The 15,512-nt window shown below is 31.0% G+C and overlaps 1 protein-coding gene across 7 annotated transcripts in view; it reads left to right on the top strand.

Annotated features, from left to right (window-relative positions):
• The window catches only part of PPP1R12A (protein phosphatase 1 regulatory subunit 12A), a 131,073-nt gene extending 115,918 nt beyond the window's left edge, over window positions 1-15,155 (top strand). For all 7 annotated transcript variants that reach the window (XM_039838911.1, XM_039838909.1, XM_039838912.1 and 4 more), the window contains 6 exons: window positions 520-536; window positions 1,609-1,744; window positions 3,281-3,385; window positions 7,405-7,452; window positions 10,417-10,467; window positions 12,961-15,155. In XM_039838911.1, coding sequence (XP_039694845.1) covers window positions 520-536; window positions 1,609-1,744; window positions 3,281-3,385; window positions 7,405-7,452; window positions 10,417-10,467; window positions 12,961-13,047 — 444 coding nt within the window. In that variant the 3' untranslated portion in view covers window positions 13,048-15,155. The remainder of the gene's footprint in view (window positions 1-519; window positions 537-1,608; window positions 1,745-3,280; window positions 3,386-7,404; window positions 7,453-10,416; window positions 10,468-12,960) is intronic.
• Window positions 15,156-15,512: the final 357 nt, after the last annotated feature.

Here is a 15,512-nt window from a genome sequence, read left to right as displayed (position 1 = left end):
TATAGCTGGATTTCCAAGAAAGTAAATTTTAAACAAAATGTGTGTATACTGTTGTATATAAAATACCATAGGTATTCATTTGTTTGTCTCACGCTGTTGCCTCAAAAATAGATAAAATGATGAAAATAGTTGCTTTGAGATGTCACATAGTAAACTTGACATTTCTTAATGTAAATACTTTTTCCTGTTGAATGGGTATAAGTAATGAATATGTGTCTTAGTCTCCAATTTTTTTTTCTTAATTAAAAAATACTGTATGATGGCACTTGTAGGAATTCACAAAAGATGACCTTAAATTGCTAAATGTAATTGTATGGAATTGTGAATGTAAAAATATATAGTGACTCTGTGTTCTAGAATGTCTAAGAATAACCATATTAAAGTTGAAAGTATATAGTAAATAGATGATAAATAGTGTGAAAACAGTATTGATGTTATGTTAAATATACTGATTAATCAATAAATTACTTTAATGAGAGCATAAAAATTTAGTATGCCTATGTTTGTTTTTCTTTTCAGACGGATTCTATTTCTAGGTATGTTTTACCTCTTACTGACCACCTTCTAATTTTTATCCTTTCTAACAATATGGTGCTAAATTTTTATGGATTTTGTAAGTTGATGAAATATTTTGAGTAATAAAAATCTATCGATATTTAGATGACCGAGTAACTGTTATTACTTTCTCTGTCAAAGACTGTACTTCTAGTTCAGTAGTCACAGTAAGTCACTTAGATTAAATCTTTACTACAGTGACAAATTTTCTTGTTTTCCTAAGCTTCCTAAGTTATTTCAGCAATGACTATCTCATTATTAATATCAGAGGCTGATGAAACCCACCAGATATTTTATTAGGTATTCAGAATCTTTTTTGCTTTAAATAAAAGAAAGCCAGTGAAGACACTGGGAAGTGTTACCTAGCTCAAATTGTTGATCTTTTGAGAAATCTTTTATAATATCCTTGAATCTAATCTCCGTTCCATTTCTTACCCATAAGTGTTAACTAACGCCTTATAAAATCAAGAACAAATTTTTAAATACTGATGATTTATTGAATTGAAATATAGAGGCAGTAGCGTTTATCAGAAAAGGTAAACCCAAATTTAGAACCAGATAAGAAGAGAATTCACATTTACAAATGAGATATGTTTTTCTTGTTTAGGAGAAACCTATTATCTATACACTGTAGTTAGATAGACTACAGTTCAAATAAAAAATGTTACTAATTTTAAAGTACAATTATATATGACTTAAGAAAAAGAGCTATCAATTAAACTATTATACACCATCACTTGAAGTCATGTTCTGATTTCAAAGATGTTAAAATGTGAAAAAAAAGTACAATTAAAATTTTTGAAATAATTTATCATTTTGCGAAATAAATTTTGACTTAGATACAGAAATATTGAATCTCTTCCTCAAGTAATAGAAATGAGTAATATTAAAAATAACTTTCCATTTATTATATGTATTACAAAAGTTAATTAGGTAACAGAGGAGGGAGAATGTTACTATTTGGAATATTAAGTTAATATATAATAGGATGCATGTTAATGTAAGTTGTGAAAGCCCATAATAAAGATTTTGACTTAAACTCATCTTTTGAAGATATGAAACCTGTTCCACATCAGCTAGTGATCGGTATGATTCCTTGCTGGGTCGCTCTGGATCATATGGTTACTTAGAAGAAAGAAAACCTTACAGTAGCAGGCTAGAAAAGGATGACTCCACTGACTTTAAAAAGGTACTTGGGTTATTTAGTTATATTTAATTAAAAATAATCTGTTTAAATATACATGTTGAGATATTCCTAGAAACTCATAATGAAATCAGCATCTTAAAATAACTTGCTTTAATTTTGCTTTAGGAATTAATGATAAGTAGAATATAAATAGCTGTTTATTTTGTTGGTTGATTTTTTTTAAAAAGGGGGGAGGTACCCAAGACTTTATTTCACATGTGATGTCTCAAACCAGTACTGTGATACTATGATTGAGCTAAAAAGGGGCATTTAGGCAAAGAGAGGTTTTGTTAATAGGACGCAGCCAAAGATTATGGCTTTTCCTAGGAGAATACAGTTTTTTCTAGGTAACTGAAAAACTTGTGGTAGCTCAGCTGCTGTTAATGATTAAGGACAGAAGTGATTGAGAAACGGAAGCTGAACAATCTAGGATTCTCACTGTTAACGATTCTTCATATTGTGAGCTTAGAATAAACCTGATGAAGTTTGTTGGAAGAAAAAAAGACTTGTGGAATTTGTACATGTCCCCAGGTATTTGACAGCTATTTGAATTATCCACTTGCTTACGAGCCCAATGAGCTATAGAAGGAAGGTAGAGGGTCAGTTTACATTATGAATAAGATTTAGTCACTGAACTGTACTAAATAGTGAGTGAGCTTCCACTCATGGGCAATGGTAATGGAGATATTGTCCTTGCTTTTATGGGCATCTTCCATGTAGTGAGAGAGACAGACATTATCATACAATCATACTAATGAATGTATACTTTAAAAATTGAAAGTTATCTATCCTCTAACAGTTTTATAAAGTGTGCAACAAAGTTATATAACATTTTATAAAGTAATGAAACGGGTGGTTAATGGAATGGTTGGCATATGGAAATTGTGAGGTGGTCATTTTGGAAAGTTTACTCTTGCTACTGTACATAAAACAGGTTAGATGGAGGTCAGGAGAACAATTCTAGTATTGGAATAGTCTATATGAGAGTTGATTATAGCCGTCTATGGTGGTGGTAGTAGAGATGAGGGAAAAAGAAGTAGTAGATTCAGGTGTTATGAGTGTTCAAGAAATATTTCACTTTCCTTTTAACTTTAGTACATATAAGTATAATTATTAATGCAATTGGTACTCCATCTTACTGTTAGAGATTCAAGAGGGAATGATAGGCAAAAAAGTTCACAGACTAATTGAAGATCACAGTGGCTCTTTAGCTCTAGCTATCGCTGCTTGCAGATTTGTGATCCCTCTCTATCAGATAACTGAACTTTTATTAATGGAAACTGAAAAGTCAGATTTTTCAGAGAAGTATTTAAATTTTAAATACTGGCACTAATTTTTAAGAGTTTATGTGGAACAAACACCTGCATAATCAAAAATTTCTGCCTTGCAACCAAAAAGCATTAAAATATATTTTTAATGTATCCTTTAGTAACCCATATATTACATTATCTGTTTTAATACTGCAAAGAAATCAGTAGGAAATCTTAAAATATTAAGAGAGCAAGAAAGTAATTTGATCCTCTCCCTTTATTTTTATAGCTTTATGAACAAATTCTAGCTGAAAATGAAAAGCTGAAAGCACAGCTACATGATACAAATATGGAACTGACGGATCTTAAATTGCAGTTGGAAAAGGCCACCCAGGTTTGTACCTTTTTCTCTTTGTTACTCTAAAGGTAATGGCTGTGATTTATTCTATCTAAAAGATTGCATTGAAATGTTCTCTAGTGTTTTAAATATAAGTTTGGTTACTGATGATAGCTTATTAGTAAGAAGGAAACAAGATAACACAGTTTACTGATAACTTTTTCCTAAAGTAAATTAAAAATATAGAAGTATAGCCTCACAGTGGAAAGACAAAGTATTTTTTAAGCCTTTTAATACCTATGTTGTGGTACACGAAGGATTTAAATGCTTATTTCCAGCATACCAAATGTCACAGGCATTAAAAGCATCTATACAGAATCTTCTTAAAGTTATAAAATTTCTTTATAATTTTTATTCACTATGAATATTTCTTGTTCAAAAAAGTGATTTAATAATAGTAATGCTGTAAAAAAGATAATTTTAGTCATCACTACTTTTACCTTCAGTGCAACAGCTTAGAGGTGATAATTTTAGACAAGAAAATTGGGATAGCAAAATAGAACTCAGTCACCTTGTACATTTGATCCAGGATGTGTATGATCTAGGAATTGTTTCCCAAGCTCTTTTTCCATGGAACATTAGTTCTGGGAGACAGTAATAGGCACATTCCCGCCTCCTTTTCCTCCTGCGTCCATATCAAAAAAAAACAAAAAAACAAAAAACCCTACTTTGCGATCTAAGAAACTTTGGAAATACTATATATTCTACATCTCGGAGGTTTCATAGGATCTGTTTATATGTTAAAGGCTCTAAGAGTCTTATAATTTTTAAGAAAACAAGCTTGTTTAAATTTAGCACATGACCTTTTAGCATAAACACATTTCTGCAGTACAGCTCTTGGAATCCAGTTCGAAGGCACTGATCTAAAATGTCATCTCCAGGTCTAGAAATGATACTGCATACTTTTCTACGTTGAACTTATAGTTGTTATCAGGTCCCTTTTTGTTGTTGTTAACCACTATTATGTTGTGAAGCAATTGTCTATGCACAGTGGAAGCTGTACTAAAATTCCTGGGGTCAGGCTAACCTTTTGAGATTATGAAGTCTCTTCAGATTTTATTAGTTAATGAGAGTTTACTTGTAAAGATACACAGAACGAACAGAACAAACTCATAGATACAAGTAATAGTATGGTGGTTACCAGAGGAGAAGGGTAGTGAGGCGGGAGAGGGTAAAGGAGGTCAAATATATGCTGATGGAAGGAGACTAGACTTGGGGTGGTGAGCGCACAATGCAATATACAGATGATGTATTATAGAATTGTACACTTGAAATTCATAATGTTAACCAACGTCACTCCAATAAATTTAATTTTAAAAATGGAAATAAAAAGATACACAAAGAAGAACAAGAACACATTTCATAGTGAGATGTCACAAAAACTGGGAATGTCATTCATGTTAAAACTTGCTGGCTTATCCCAAGGCTTCATGGTAAACTGGAATGTCATCATCCTTCAGGTTGCGTTAGTAGCTTAGTGACCCTCCACACATAAAAATATTATAACTAGGTCTCTGAAAATAGCTTTAGCTCTAGAGATTTGGTAATAATGTTTTCTAAATACAAATGTCCATTGCTCTCTAGTGTCCTGTCATAATGGCGACGTGGCTAATCGTCGGCTAATTGTTTCCACTACTTACTGCCTTCTCTGTTTTTCTTTGCTCTTCTGCCTAAACTGTTGTCATCCAATTCTTCCTGTCTCTCATATAATCTGTACAAGAGAGGAGAACTGATAGAATTAGCCAATTAATTATAAGCATGGTACAGTCCTGTTAGTGACCATTTCATGGAACCCTGAATAACTTATAGCAAGCTGCCTTTGGGTCATAAACAAATTTCTGATCTATCAACTGTAGCCAGAGAAACAAATGACTAGATTAAAAAATACGACAGTTTCTGCCTTCACAGACATTGAATAATCATGCCCAATGTACTGAATTAATTATGGGAAAGGTAATAATATAAGAGATTGAGTAAATATTCAAAGTTAATATCTTCATTGGAAAAACTATGTAAATGTTATTTTAAAAATTTAGGGTACACATAAAAATAAAACCTATAAACATTAAACTTTTTGTTCAACTTAAGACTATCTTGTGCATTTAGTCTACTGAGAGTCTTTCACTTGGGGTTTTTTTTAAAGCATTGCTTCCATAACTATTCATGAATGTGCATAGATGAGGGAATTTTGATAGTTGCATGGAATTTTTCCAAGGGAACTATCATCCTACTATGAATTAATCTTGAAGTTTAGGTGTACTTGATAGTATTTAGCCAAGTGACTCTAGAATCCTTGATTCCTACCTATCTCCATGTGTAGTCTTCAAGGGAGAGAAATAGGCTAATTTACCAGAAACTGGTTTGATGACTGATTATTTTTGTCACATGTTAATTCACCAGATTTACTAATTGTGATTTTAACATGTTTTAACTAGAATATTTACAAAAAATGTTAATTAAAGTTGATTATTTTTAAATTAAGAAATTGGTAGGTTTATTATAAATTTGCTAAAATGTTCCCATATGGAATAAAATCTCTAATAAAATACCAATTTTTTATATAAAATTTATTTAACTTATATGTGATGGCATTGTCCCAGCTATTTCTGATTTCTTTCATGTGCTTTTGAATGTAATTTTAAAACTTTTTAGTCTTTTAAGTGTTTTTAGGATTCATTTATATACCCTCAAGTAGTATACTAGCCTTTGTTTTACTTTTCTAGCAGTTAAAATATAGATTTAAATTTAAAAACATCAAAAAGAAATCAGAATTAACTGAAAGTCTCATCATATTACAAATTTCTAATTTCATTTATAACAATAAGCAACTGAAATACATCAACTTTTATTTTTTCAGAAAGAGTAAGCACAAAGACAAAACCATTTAAAACAACAGGAAAAAAGTGAGGATACTTGGCCATGATTAGATCTTTAAATTTTATATACCATAACCATAAAAAAGAAATTGTGGAAACAGGATTAAAAGTTAACTTGGTTACAAGTCCTAATGATACTAAAACATGAATGTCTAAATGGTTGACAGAAGAGAAAATTATATAAAGAAATGTTTTATAAATTGCCACATTAAACAGTGAAGTTGTGCTTAGTCGATAATGAAAAAAACATTTCTTTAAGCATATTTGGCAGTTAATAGTCATAAAAGAGCACTCTTATTAAAGTTGTCAAAAACCATTTTCGGTAAATTGGTTATTCAGCAAATTGGCTTTTGGGGAATGAGTCATGTGATGAATTCAGTTTCAGCAAATTGACCAGGAATCCCAAAGAAAGGTTCAGTGTTAATGACTAAGATACCACTTGTTTTTAACTGAGCCTGTGCACAACATCCAGATGCAGAGCTCTCTGGTATTTGGTGCAACATGTGGCTTAAGAGCCCAAGGGTCTTCTTCCAAATGTCAACATGTTATTTACTTTGAGTCTGTTGCATTGTACAAGAAGCAAGAGAAAATAAGAGACTTGAGCTCACCAGAAGAAGAAAAGCTACATAACTTGGATTTCTTACAAGTGCCAGTAGGTAGAACCTTCTTCTCAATTCTGGGGCATGGATGAATGAAAAAGCAAAGAGAGAGACAGAGACAGAGAGATTTATTGGTCTGCCTGCATGGATACAGAGAAACTCAACCTGGTCATAATCACATTTCATATTAGCCACTCCACCTGGTGGTCTAGGAAAGGAAAGAGCTTGAGTATAGGAGGGAAAACTAGGGTGTTCTGGGATTTGTTCCACAGTATTCACGCATCCTTACCCCTAGCAAAACTATGTAAAGACCTGAGGAAAAGTGATACGTACACTGTGAGAGCTGTGACCATTCTATTTCTAAGTATTTAACTCTTTATTATTTCAGTACGAACCCTGTTTTCTCTTTTCTTTACTCACACCTGTGTATTACTCTACTTGAGTGGTGTGATTTCTTTGAACACCACTCGAAGAGAGTTACTATGGGCCCCCCCATTTCTATTGTACTTATATCTCTTATATCTTTCTTACTTTCTTACAGAGACAAGAAAGATTTGCTGATAGGTCACAATTGGAAATGGAAAAAAGGGTAAGTGTCCATCTTATTGAATAACAAATCATTGTTTACCTTTATTGTTCTGTGTAAGTAATGGTAGGTTTTTCTTAGTTTTTATGGATGGTAGTTTTAGTTTAAATTAATACTTATTAATTTAATTAGAATGTTTTCTAGCTTAGCTTCTATGGGATCTATCTAGATGTGAAATTGCCTTGTTAAGTAAGACTTACTTTACCATATTATTCTTTTAATGGATTAAAAAATATCTTGCCTTGATTCTGAAATATACACATTGTGATAGTGACTGATATTTTTGAAATGCCTTTTATCTCTTTGATTTTCTGTGGTGATATACTTAAAACATTTTAATCATATATACATTTAGTTTAATTCTTTGCAAAATTAAAATACTTCCATTCTTGAAATAGTTTTTAAAGTTTCAAATTTTCAAATTCTTTTTTAAGTTAATTTAATAATAATTTAATTTTGAGTTTAAATATTTAACTTAGACTATTTTAAACCAAAAAAGTTGATTACAAGAAAATCCTTTTACCATTTCATGTCTCTCTACAACTTTTTATCTGCTATGATATATTCACTTGTTTTTCTCTTCGTTTATTATTGTTATTGCTCAGGGCCATAGGAATAACTCTACAAGTTTAGTCTGAGCAGTTGAAAATGTGTAAATGATCAAAAGTTAAAGAAGTACTCTAAAGAGTATCTGCATGCAAGTAAGCAGTGGCTAGATGGGCAAGGTTTCAACCAGAGAAGAAATTACATCCTGGGCAGCTATGATTTCTAGATCAAAGAATAAATAATCCTGAGACATGATATAAAAGCACTTTCTTCTATTCTATTTTAAAAAACAGCCAATTTACTCTTCTGACAAAAAAAGAGATAAATGATAAAAAAAAAAAATAGAGCGTGTAAATAAACAAATACAGTCTGTTAATGCCTGTTTCATTTAGCAAGTTGTACCTTATGATTTTGACAAGTTTTAAAAATTATTCTTGGCCATTGAAAAAGCTGTTGTATAATTAATAATTACTAAAAATTTAGACTCGCTTATTTTATAAAATTTAATATTGATTATTATATCCTTTCACAGTATAACTTACTGAATTTTATATCTCAGATATGCAGAAACAGTAAAAATTATTCCTCTATCCATACTAATGATTGAGATGAAAGACATAGATACAGACTATATAGTTAATCAAAATACTCATTTTTGAGGCAGTCACATTTTTAAGAATATTTAATTCTTCTTGTGAAAACAGTATATGTTTATTACAAAAATTTTAGCAAAAGAATACAGTCATCTGGAATCCCATCATGAGAGGTAACTGACATTTTGATGTCTGTCCCATTTTATCTAGGCTTCAGCACACACGATACATGTTTTTGTATTCTGACATTCTTACCTGACCTTCTCTTTTTTCTGTCAAATGCAGATAAATTACAAAGTACCTAATCCACTCTCAATTTAACATACATTGTTAATCATAGTATTAATGATAACTGCTAACATTTATTCAATACTCTTACCAGACGGGTACCGGGCTAAGCACTTTACATGCTTTTCTCTTAACCATATTTTTTAGTGTTAATAAGTTTGTCATACGTAAGAAATTACTTGTACCTTTACATGCATTTTCTCTTAACCATATTCTTTAACGTTAAAAAGTTTATCTGTTAAACATAAGAAGTTGCAACTTTACAGTTGTCAAGTCAGCAACCAGGCAGTTTGGTAGTATCCCTGTGTTGCTTTATCACTAAGTAGTTAAAAATCTTGAAAGCACCTAATAAAATTGAAGATGATGGGACAGTTACCTGTCAGTGGGATAAAAATGTGTTATTTTTGATATTTCACAGTTATGAGGATTAAATATGACACTAATGCCATACTATTTTGAGAAGTGCAGTGGTTTTTATGAATTTGTCATTTTTAATAAAATGATTAATAATTTTGCTATATAATTAACTAGGAGAAAGTTCTGTTTATAGAAAATAACATTTTTGTCTGTAATAATGTTGAAACATGCTGATAATAGAATAACATGGTACTTATAAGATTATTATTAGGATTCCATATTTTTTTTAAATCACATACTCTAAAGACATTAACATTTATAGTAAAAGTACTGCTTTACTAAATATGAACATTAATTATTAATCTGGGAAAGAATCTCTTGGAAATAGTTTCAGTGTGATTAAACTAAATTTAAATGGTTTGTATCTGAAAGGTGACCGGCAAGAGTCAGTATCTTCTGGGCGGTATGACCTAACCAAAGTTTTACAGCACATTAATTACTGCTGCTTGCTTTTTGCATAACACCCTAGAATGCTTATTACTCAAGGGAAAATAAAATAGTGCACTGCAATAATGTATGTTGCCTTTGCCTGACACTCTTTGAAGTAAGGTGGTTTAAAATAAAATATACACTGCATTTGTTTCTTCATTAGATTCACTGCATTAATGCTACACAGTATCAACCTAAATATTTGGATAAGTAATGGCTAGTAAACATTGTAGATAGAAAAGATGAACTTGTTTTAAGTCGTATTGAAATTTTAAAGTACATATCTTTTAGGCATGTTTGCGTCTTGCTTTTCTGCTTCTATCACTAGAATAATTGCATCTTTGTGTGTTTTTTTTTTCTTTTCTCTACAATCCTCAGTCTACAGTGTTGGTTTATTCTATCCTTAAGTTTTATGTGAACTAAAAAAAAAAAATAGTTTAAAGATGTTATGTAATGTCTCACCACGAAGTCAAAGCTTTAAAGAAAGAGCTTATAGAAAATGTTGGAAATAATGATCTTTATATTTTTTTTCTCAAATTTTGGAAAGCTCTTTACATATCACTGGCATCACATCCTTTTCTACACTGCTCCTGATTTGATTTTTAATCCTAAAATGGCACTGTTTCACAATTTAGAAGAACATTTAAGAATATAATAATTATATAATTAATATTGGTACCTTAAATTGATCTAGGAACGAAGAGCTCTAGAAAGAAGAATATCTGAAATGGAAGAAGAGCTCAAAGTAAGTAAACCTATGAGAGATAGTGCTGTTTATGAACTCACATCTTACAGTACTGTTATAGATGTTATGATTACATTAATTGTTCTCAAAGCTGTTTGTGCAATTTGTGATTTATCTATATCTGTGCTTCTCTTTCCTCCTAAATCCAGGGCTGGGAGAGTATTTAAAACTCAAATCTTATGTTAATTTTTATGACACTTTTGATGTTCAGGTATAGAACAGATTAGACAATAAAAACCGTAAGATTTGGAATTTTTTATTCTTTACATCCCACATAACACTGTTTTTTTTGGAGAATGAATCATGAAAAAAGATCAATATAAAAATATTCTCCTTGGAAAATAGAGGACATAGGAGTAGTAGACAGGCAGAGCTGTATTTTATCACACTGTACATTACCTGTGGAAATACCTATTTCTTTTGAATGTTGGGAGGAACATCCTTTGCAGGAAAAAAAATAGCATTGTTAATTGATTAACCCTTATCACATTGTCTTGCATGAAGTATCTGTCAAATTATGAATTAAGGAACTAATGCATAGGAAATTGTGTCCTTAAAATTAGAATTTTGAGATTTAAATGTTTTGTTATTGAATTATTTGGTTACTTATTCGAACATTGTTATTGACTGGCTTTGGAGACAGATTTTTTTGGATTTTGTTTATGTTTTCTCTGATATGGAATTTTGGGACTACCCTGTTTACTTTTGTAAATCTCATGGAATATTCTTTTAAGATTTAATTTTTTTCTTATATTTGTTATCTGTGCTTCTTTATATTTTTATTGTACTCTTTTTCATTTTCTTATTTTTTATTTTCTATTTCTCTATGTTCTGATTCCTGCAGAACCTGCACCAAATAAAGCAAGTGCAAACTCTGAGAGAGTTAAATGAACGACTGCTGACTGAGAATAGGGCCTTGACAAGAGTGGTAGCCAAGCGCTCAGGGTTCTGTAGGAAACTGCAGTCTGTGAACCTATAATTTATAGTTTCATCATTTCTTCCTGGTAGAGCCAGGCAGGTGTTTTTGTATTAGTAAGCGTGTCTTGAGTTCACTTTTACAAATTAATGCCATTTTGTCTGGAGCTTATCATTATAACTTTAATTATGCATGGCTTCTCAGAATGTTAGAAAGTGTCACTAATTGTATAATGAGACTGATAAACTACAAAAAATTAGGAAATGATTTAGGAATTTAAATAAAAGACTTGTTAGTACTTTTGCAAAGCTTGTATACATTTTTTGGCTCTACAAACATTTTAGGGCTTAAAAGTATGGCTATTATATTTTAAATTCTTTACTAGAAAGAAAGTGGAGCATAAATAATATAAAATGTATTTTGCATATAATAAACGTTGAAGCTGAAGATTAAGCATGTTACCTGTTTTTCAAAATAATGTCATTTTTAGTCAGAGCCATCTTAATATTCACTTAGTTCTCTTACAGAAGTATCTTAATACATAAACTTTAGATTAGTGTATTTTGTGTCCATATAGTCTGAACACAAGTAATAGGTCATTGGATCTACATAAAATTAGACTCTTTATAAATATTTTGCTTAAGAAGTAGTTTTAAAAGTAGAAGTTTTGTTTTTATTTAATTTGATAATTTAGTACATTTTGAAAGCTAAAGAAGAGGACTAAATATTTGGAAAGTAAATTTTAATGTCCAAAATTAGCTATTTCATTTCCTAGCAAATCTGGCAGAGCACATGTAATTTAAATTATTCTTAGTGGAAAATCCAGTTAACTTAGAAAATTTTTACCCTCTCTTTCAGTTCATCTGTAAAACAGAAAATTAATTTGCTTTGTTTTGAGGATGTGAGGGTGTGTTTTTCTGTTAGCTCCAAATACCGATTATTTTCTCTGTGCTTGAATATTTTCGTAAATACAGCCTTATTACTTTGGCTTATAAATTATTTATTCTAATAGTAATAATTGCTTCATTACCACTTAATGAGCGCCTATTATTGGATCAGACATTGTACTAGGCACTTAAACTTAATACTGTAGGTGAATCCTTTAAGGAATATTAATAATTTAGAACAAGTCTAACTCCCTCAGAATTTCCCCAAATAGACCAATTTTTTTGTGAAATTATGTAAGTATTATGGTTTGAGGTCTGACATAAAGCAAAGGCCTTGGATTAGCTACTGACAGGAACTCATAAAGGAGCTCCCTTTAAGCTCTCTTTTATCCTAACAAAACAGGCTTCATTTTCTTGGCTGTTCTAATATGGTGTGCTTATAAGTCATAATATCAAGTGATTTAGTACATTTCAGTTGATAACTTTGGGAGAATAAACCTTTCATTCCATCATTTATTAAACTAATTAGCTTTAAATTGGGGGCTTCCTGATATATGTTTTAGCCACTAGAAATATATATAACCGACAAAGCTTTTTCATGTGTCTTGTGGTGAAAATATAACATTTATTAAGAGTAAATATTTTATCTTTTTATTGAAGCAAAACTTTTTCTTTATTTTTCACCTATAGATGTTACCAGACCTGAAAGCAGACAACCAGAGGCTAAAGGATGAAAACGGGGCCTTGATCAGAGTTATAAGCAAACTTTCCAAATAAAAAAAAAAAAGGCAGCAAGTAATGGAATTGCACATATTAGTAACCCAGTGGACCATAATTGACAGTCACTGGAAATGTGGGAAGAATCCTTGGAGACTGTCATTTTCGGATATCCTGCCAAATGCCCTCTTATCTAGGAGTTTTGTTTTGTTTAATTTTCTGGGTTTTTCCCCCCCTAGTATCAAGACCATTGTTTCATGTTAATGCAGCTGCTGAAGAAGATTTTTTTTTTTTAATGACTGAGAAAACTTGTTTACAGCTCCAGCATATGAGGAAAGTGTTCAAGGCCAGATATGCCTCAGATATTTAACCCGTAAGCCTTAGTTGTACATAAATACTTTTGTGTCAACAGAAACTTTCAGCTCTCACAGAAGACAGTTATTCAACATTTTTTGATGTGCCACATTTTCCAGTTTTTCGATATTTAAAATTTTTTTTGCTTTACATCTAAGTTTGGGTTTGTATGTTTTTCCTTCTAACTCTTCATGTGGCAGACTCTTCTATGTTTTCACAGCTTTCTCATTTACATAAAAAAACACTTGGTTTTCTGAGGTCATTGTCGTGTATTAGTCTAATGCTGTGTTGTCTCCCACCTGGAACTGAATTGCTTGGTGGAACATTTGCTTTCACTGTTTGTGCAATATGCATTTATTTCTTATATGAATGCTTTAAAGTCAATTGAGATTAGGTTCTTTTAAGTCCTACTTTCTGCCTTCATTTGTCACTTTTTTGTTTTTGTTTGTTTTTTACTATTGTAGTATAAGAAGTTAGACTCTATAATCTTCACATTCATTTTAGCAGGTACTGAGTGATGCTGTATATATAAATAAGTGTATTGTTTTGATTTTTAAACCACCACATGGCATGCTTGACTATTTTCTTATTTCAAATGTCTGTTAATGGAAAGTAGGCTACTCCATAATAGTGTTAAAAACAAAATTTGCTAACAATGTGATATAAAGACTTTAAAAGTAACACATTATGTGGAGCCCTATCTTTATAAAAGTTTTCTACTGTAAAGTGCTTTTATTTTCAGTTTTCATTTGATAGTATTCAACTATAATTAAAGTTGCATAAGAAAATTGCTTCACATTTCACGTACCTATATTTATCTGAGTGCTGTCTAAAACTGTTGTGCTAGCCAAAGTGATGCTATGAAATCATTTTCAGACTTAACCCGTGAATTAATGTTAAATGCACTGTTATTGCCATGTGAAGAGGCATTGACTTTAATACCACCATCATGTTCAGACCATTTTATACATTTCAGTGGCCTTTTTAAAAAAAAAAAAAAAAAAAGTAAAACCAAGTACATAGTGAAGATGGCTTTTATTTGGACAAATAGCTTTTATATTTTCATTAAACCGTGCAAAAAATATTACATCTTTCTGGCACATAACTGTCTCCTTAACCACTGAACAGTTCAGCCATTTGAATAAATTGTACATTGTAAAGCTTATAGTAGCTAATTGTATTATTGATTGTATTGTATACTATATTAAATGTGAATTTGTACCCCTTCATTTTAAAAGGTCATTGTGTTCTACTGCCTATTTTAGATTACTTTGGGGTTGGGAAAAGGTGTTTTGGTAAGCAGGATTTCAAGTCCTCTCTTTCGATTGGTTTTATGACGATATAAGGTTATGCTCTTACTACCAAGCTCAGGATTCTTGATTTTTAAAGGTACAAGGATAGTGGTGGGAATTTTATTTTTGGTTATATTTGAACTGTATGAATGGTGGGTCTGAATATAGAGAATTTCCATGGTCTTACGTGGACAAAAAATATACAGATAATTGATCGGTTTGAGTGACTGCAACATGTTCTGGTTGCACAACAGTTAGGCATGCTGAGGATTATACTTGTGAAGTTCGGATGCCTGTGAAGAATGATTAAATACATGTTTCTAATATTTTAGTGTTTTGTATTTAGGTTATTTATTCTTTGTATCTAAAACTGAACAGCTACTGTGCTATATTGATTTTATTGGTAGTATTGAGCAGACCTTGTTTCTGCATGAAACTAGTTGCAAAACCCACTATTTTGGAAATAAAAATGTATTTTGACATATACAAATAAAATGAATAAAACTATTTTAAATGTGTGAACTTTTACTGAAGACATTTTAAATTTTGTTCTGAGATATTTAAATTCTGCATGGGTATTTTTTCACTAATTGCTTTACTTTGATTCCAATTTGAATAATTTTTGAAATTGTAATATTGTGATAATTTGCACAACATTGTACATGCACATCTGTAAATGCAATCTTAATTGCCATATTTATGCAATCTGTGTACCAACTTGGACAAATGTTTATATATTTTACATAAAGCTGTCTGTGTGCAGAATCTGAGAACTAGTTTTTTTATGATAAGTGGGTAAAAAATAATGCTAACAGTGAGTTTCAAGATAGTAGCTTTGTAGTGCAAGATTCATTTGCATAAACATTCGATGGTTTCCAA

The sequence above is a fragment of the Pteropus medius genome, unplaced genomic scaffold (assembly GCF_902729225.1).
Source record: "Pteropus medius unplaced genomic scaffold, Ma_sr-lr_union100, whole genome shotgun sequence".
Classification (NCBI taxonomy): Eukaryota; Metazoa; Chordata; class Mammalia; order Chiroptera; family Pteropodidae; genus Pteropus; species Pteropus medius.
The sequence above is the reverse complement of the archived record's forward strand: the minus strand, read 5'-3'. Positions and strand labels throughout refer to the sequence as shown.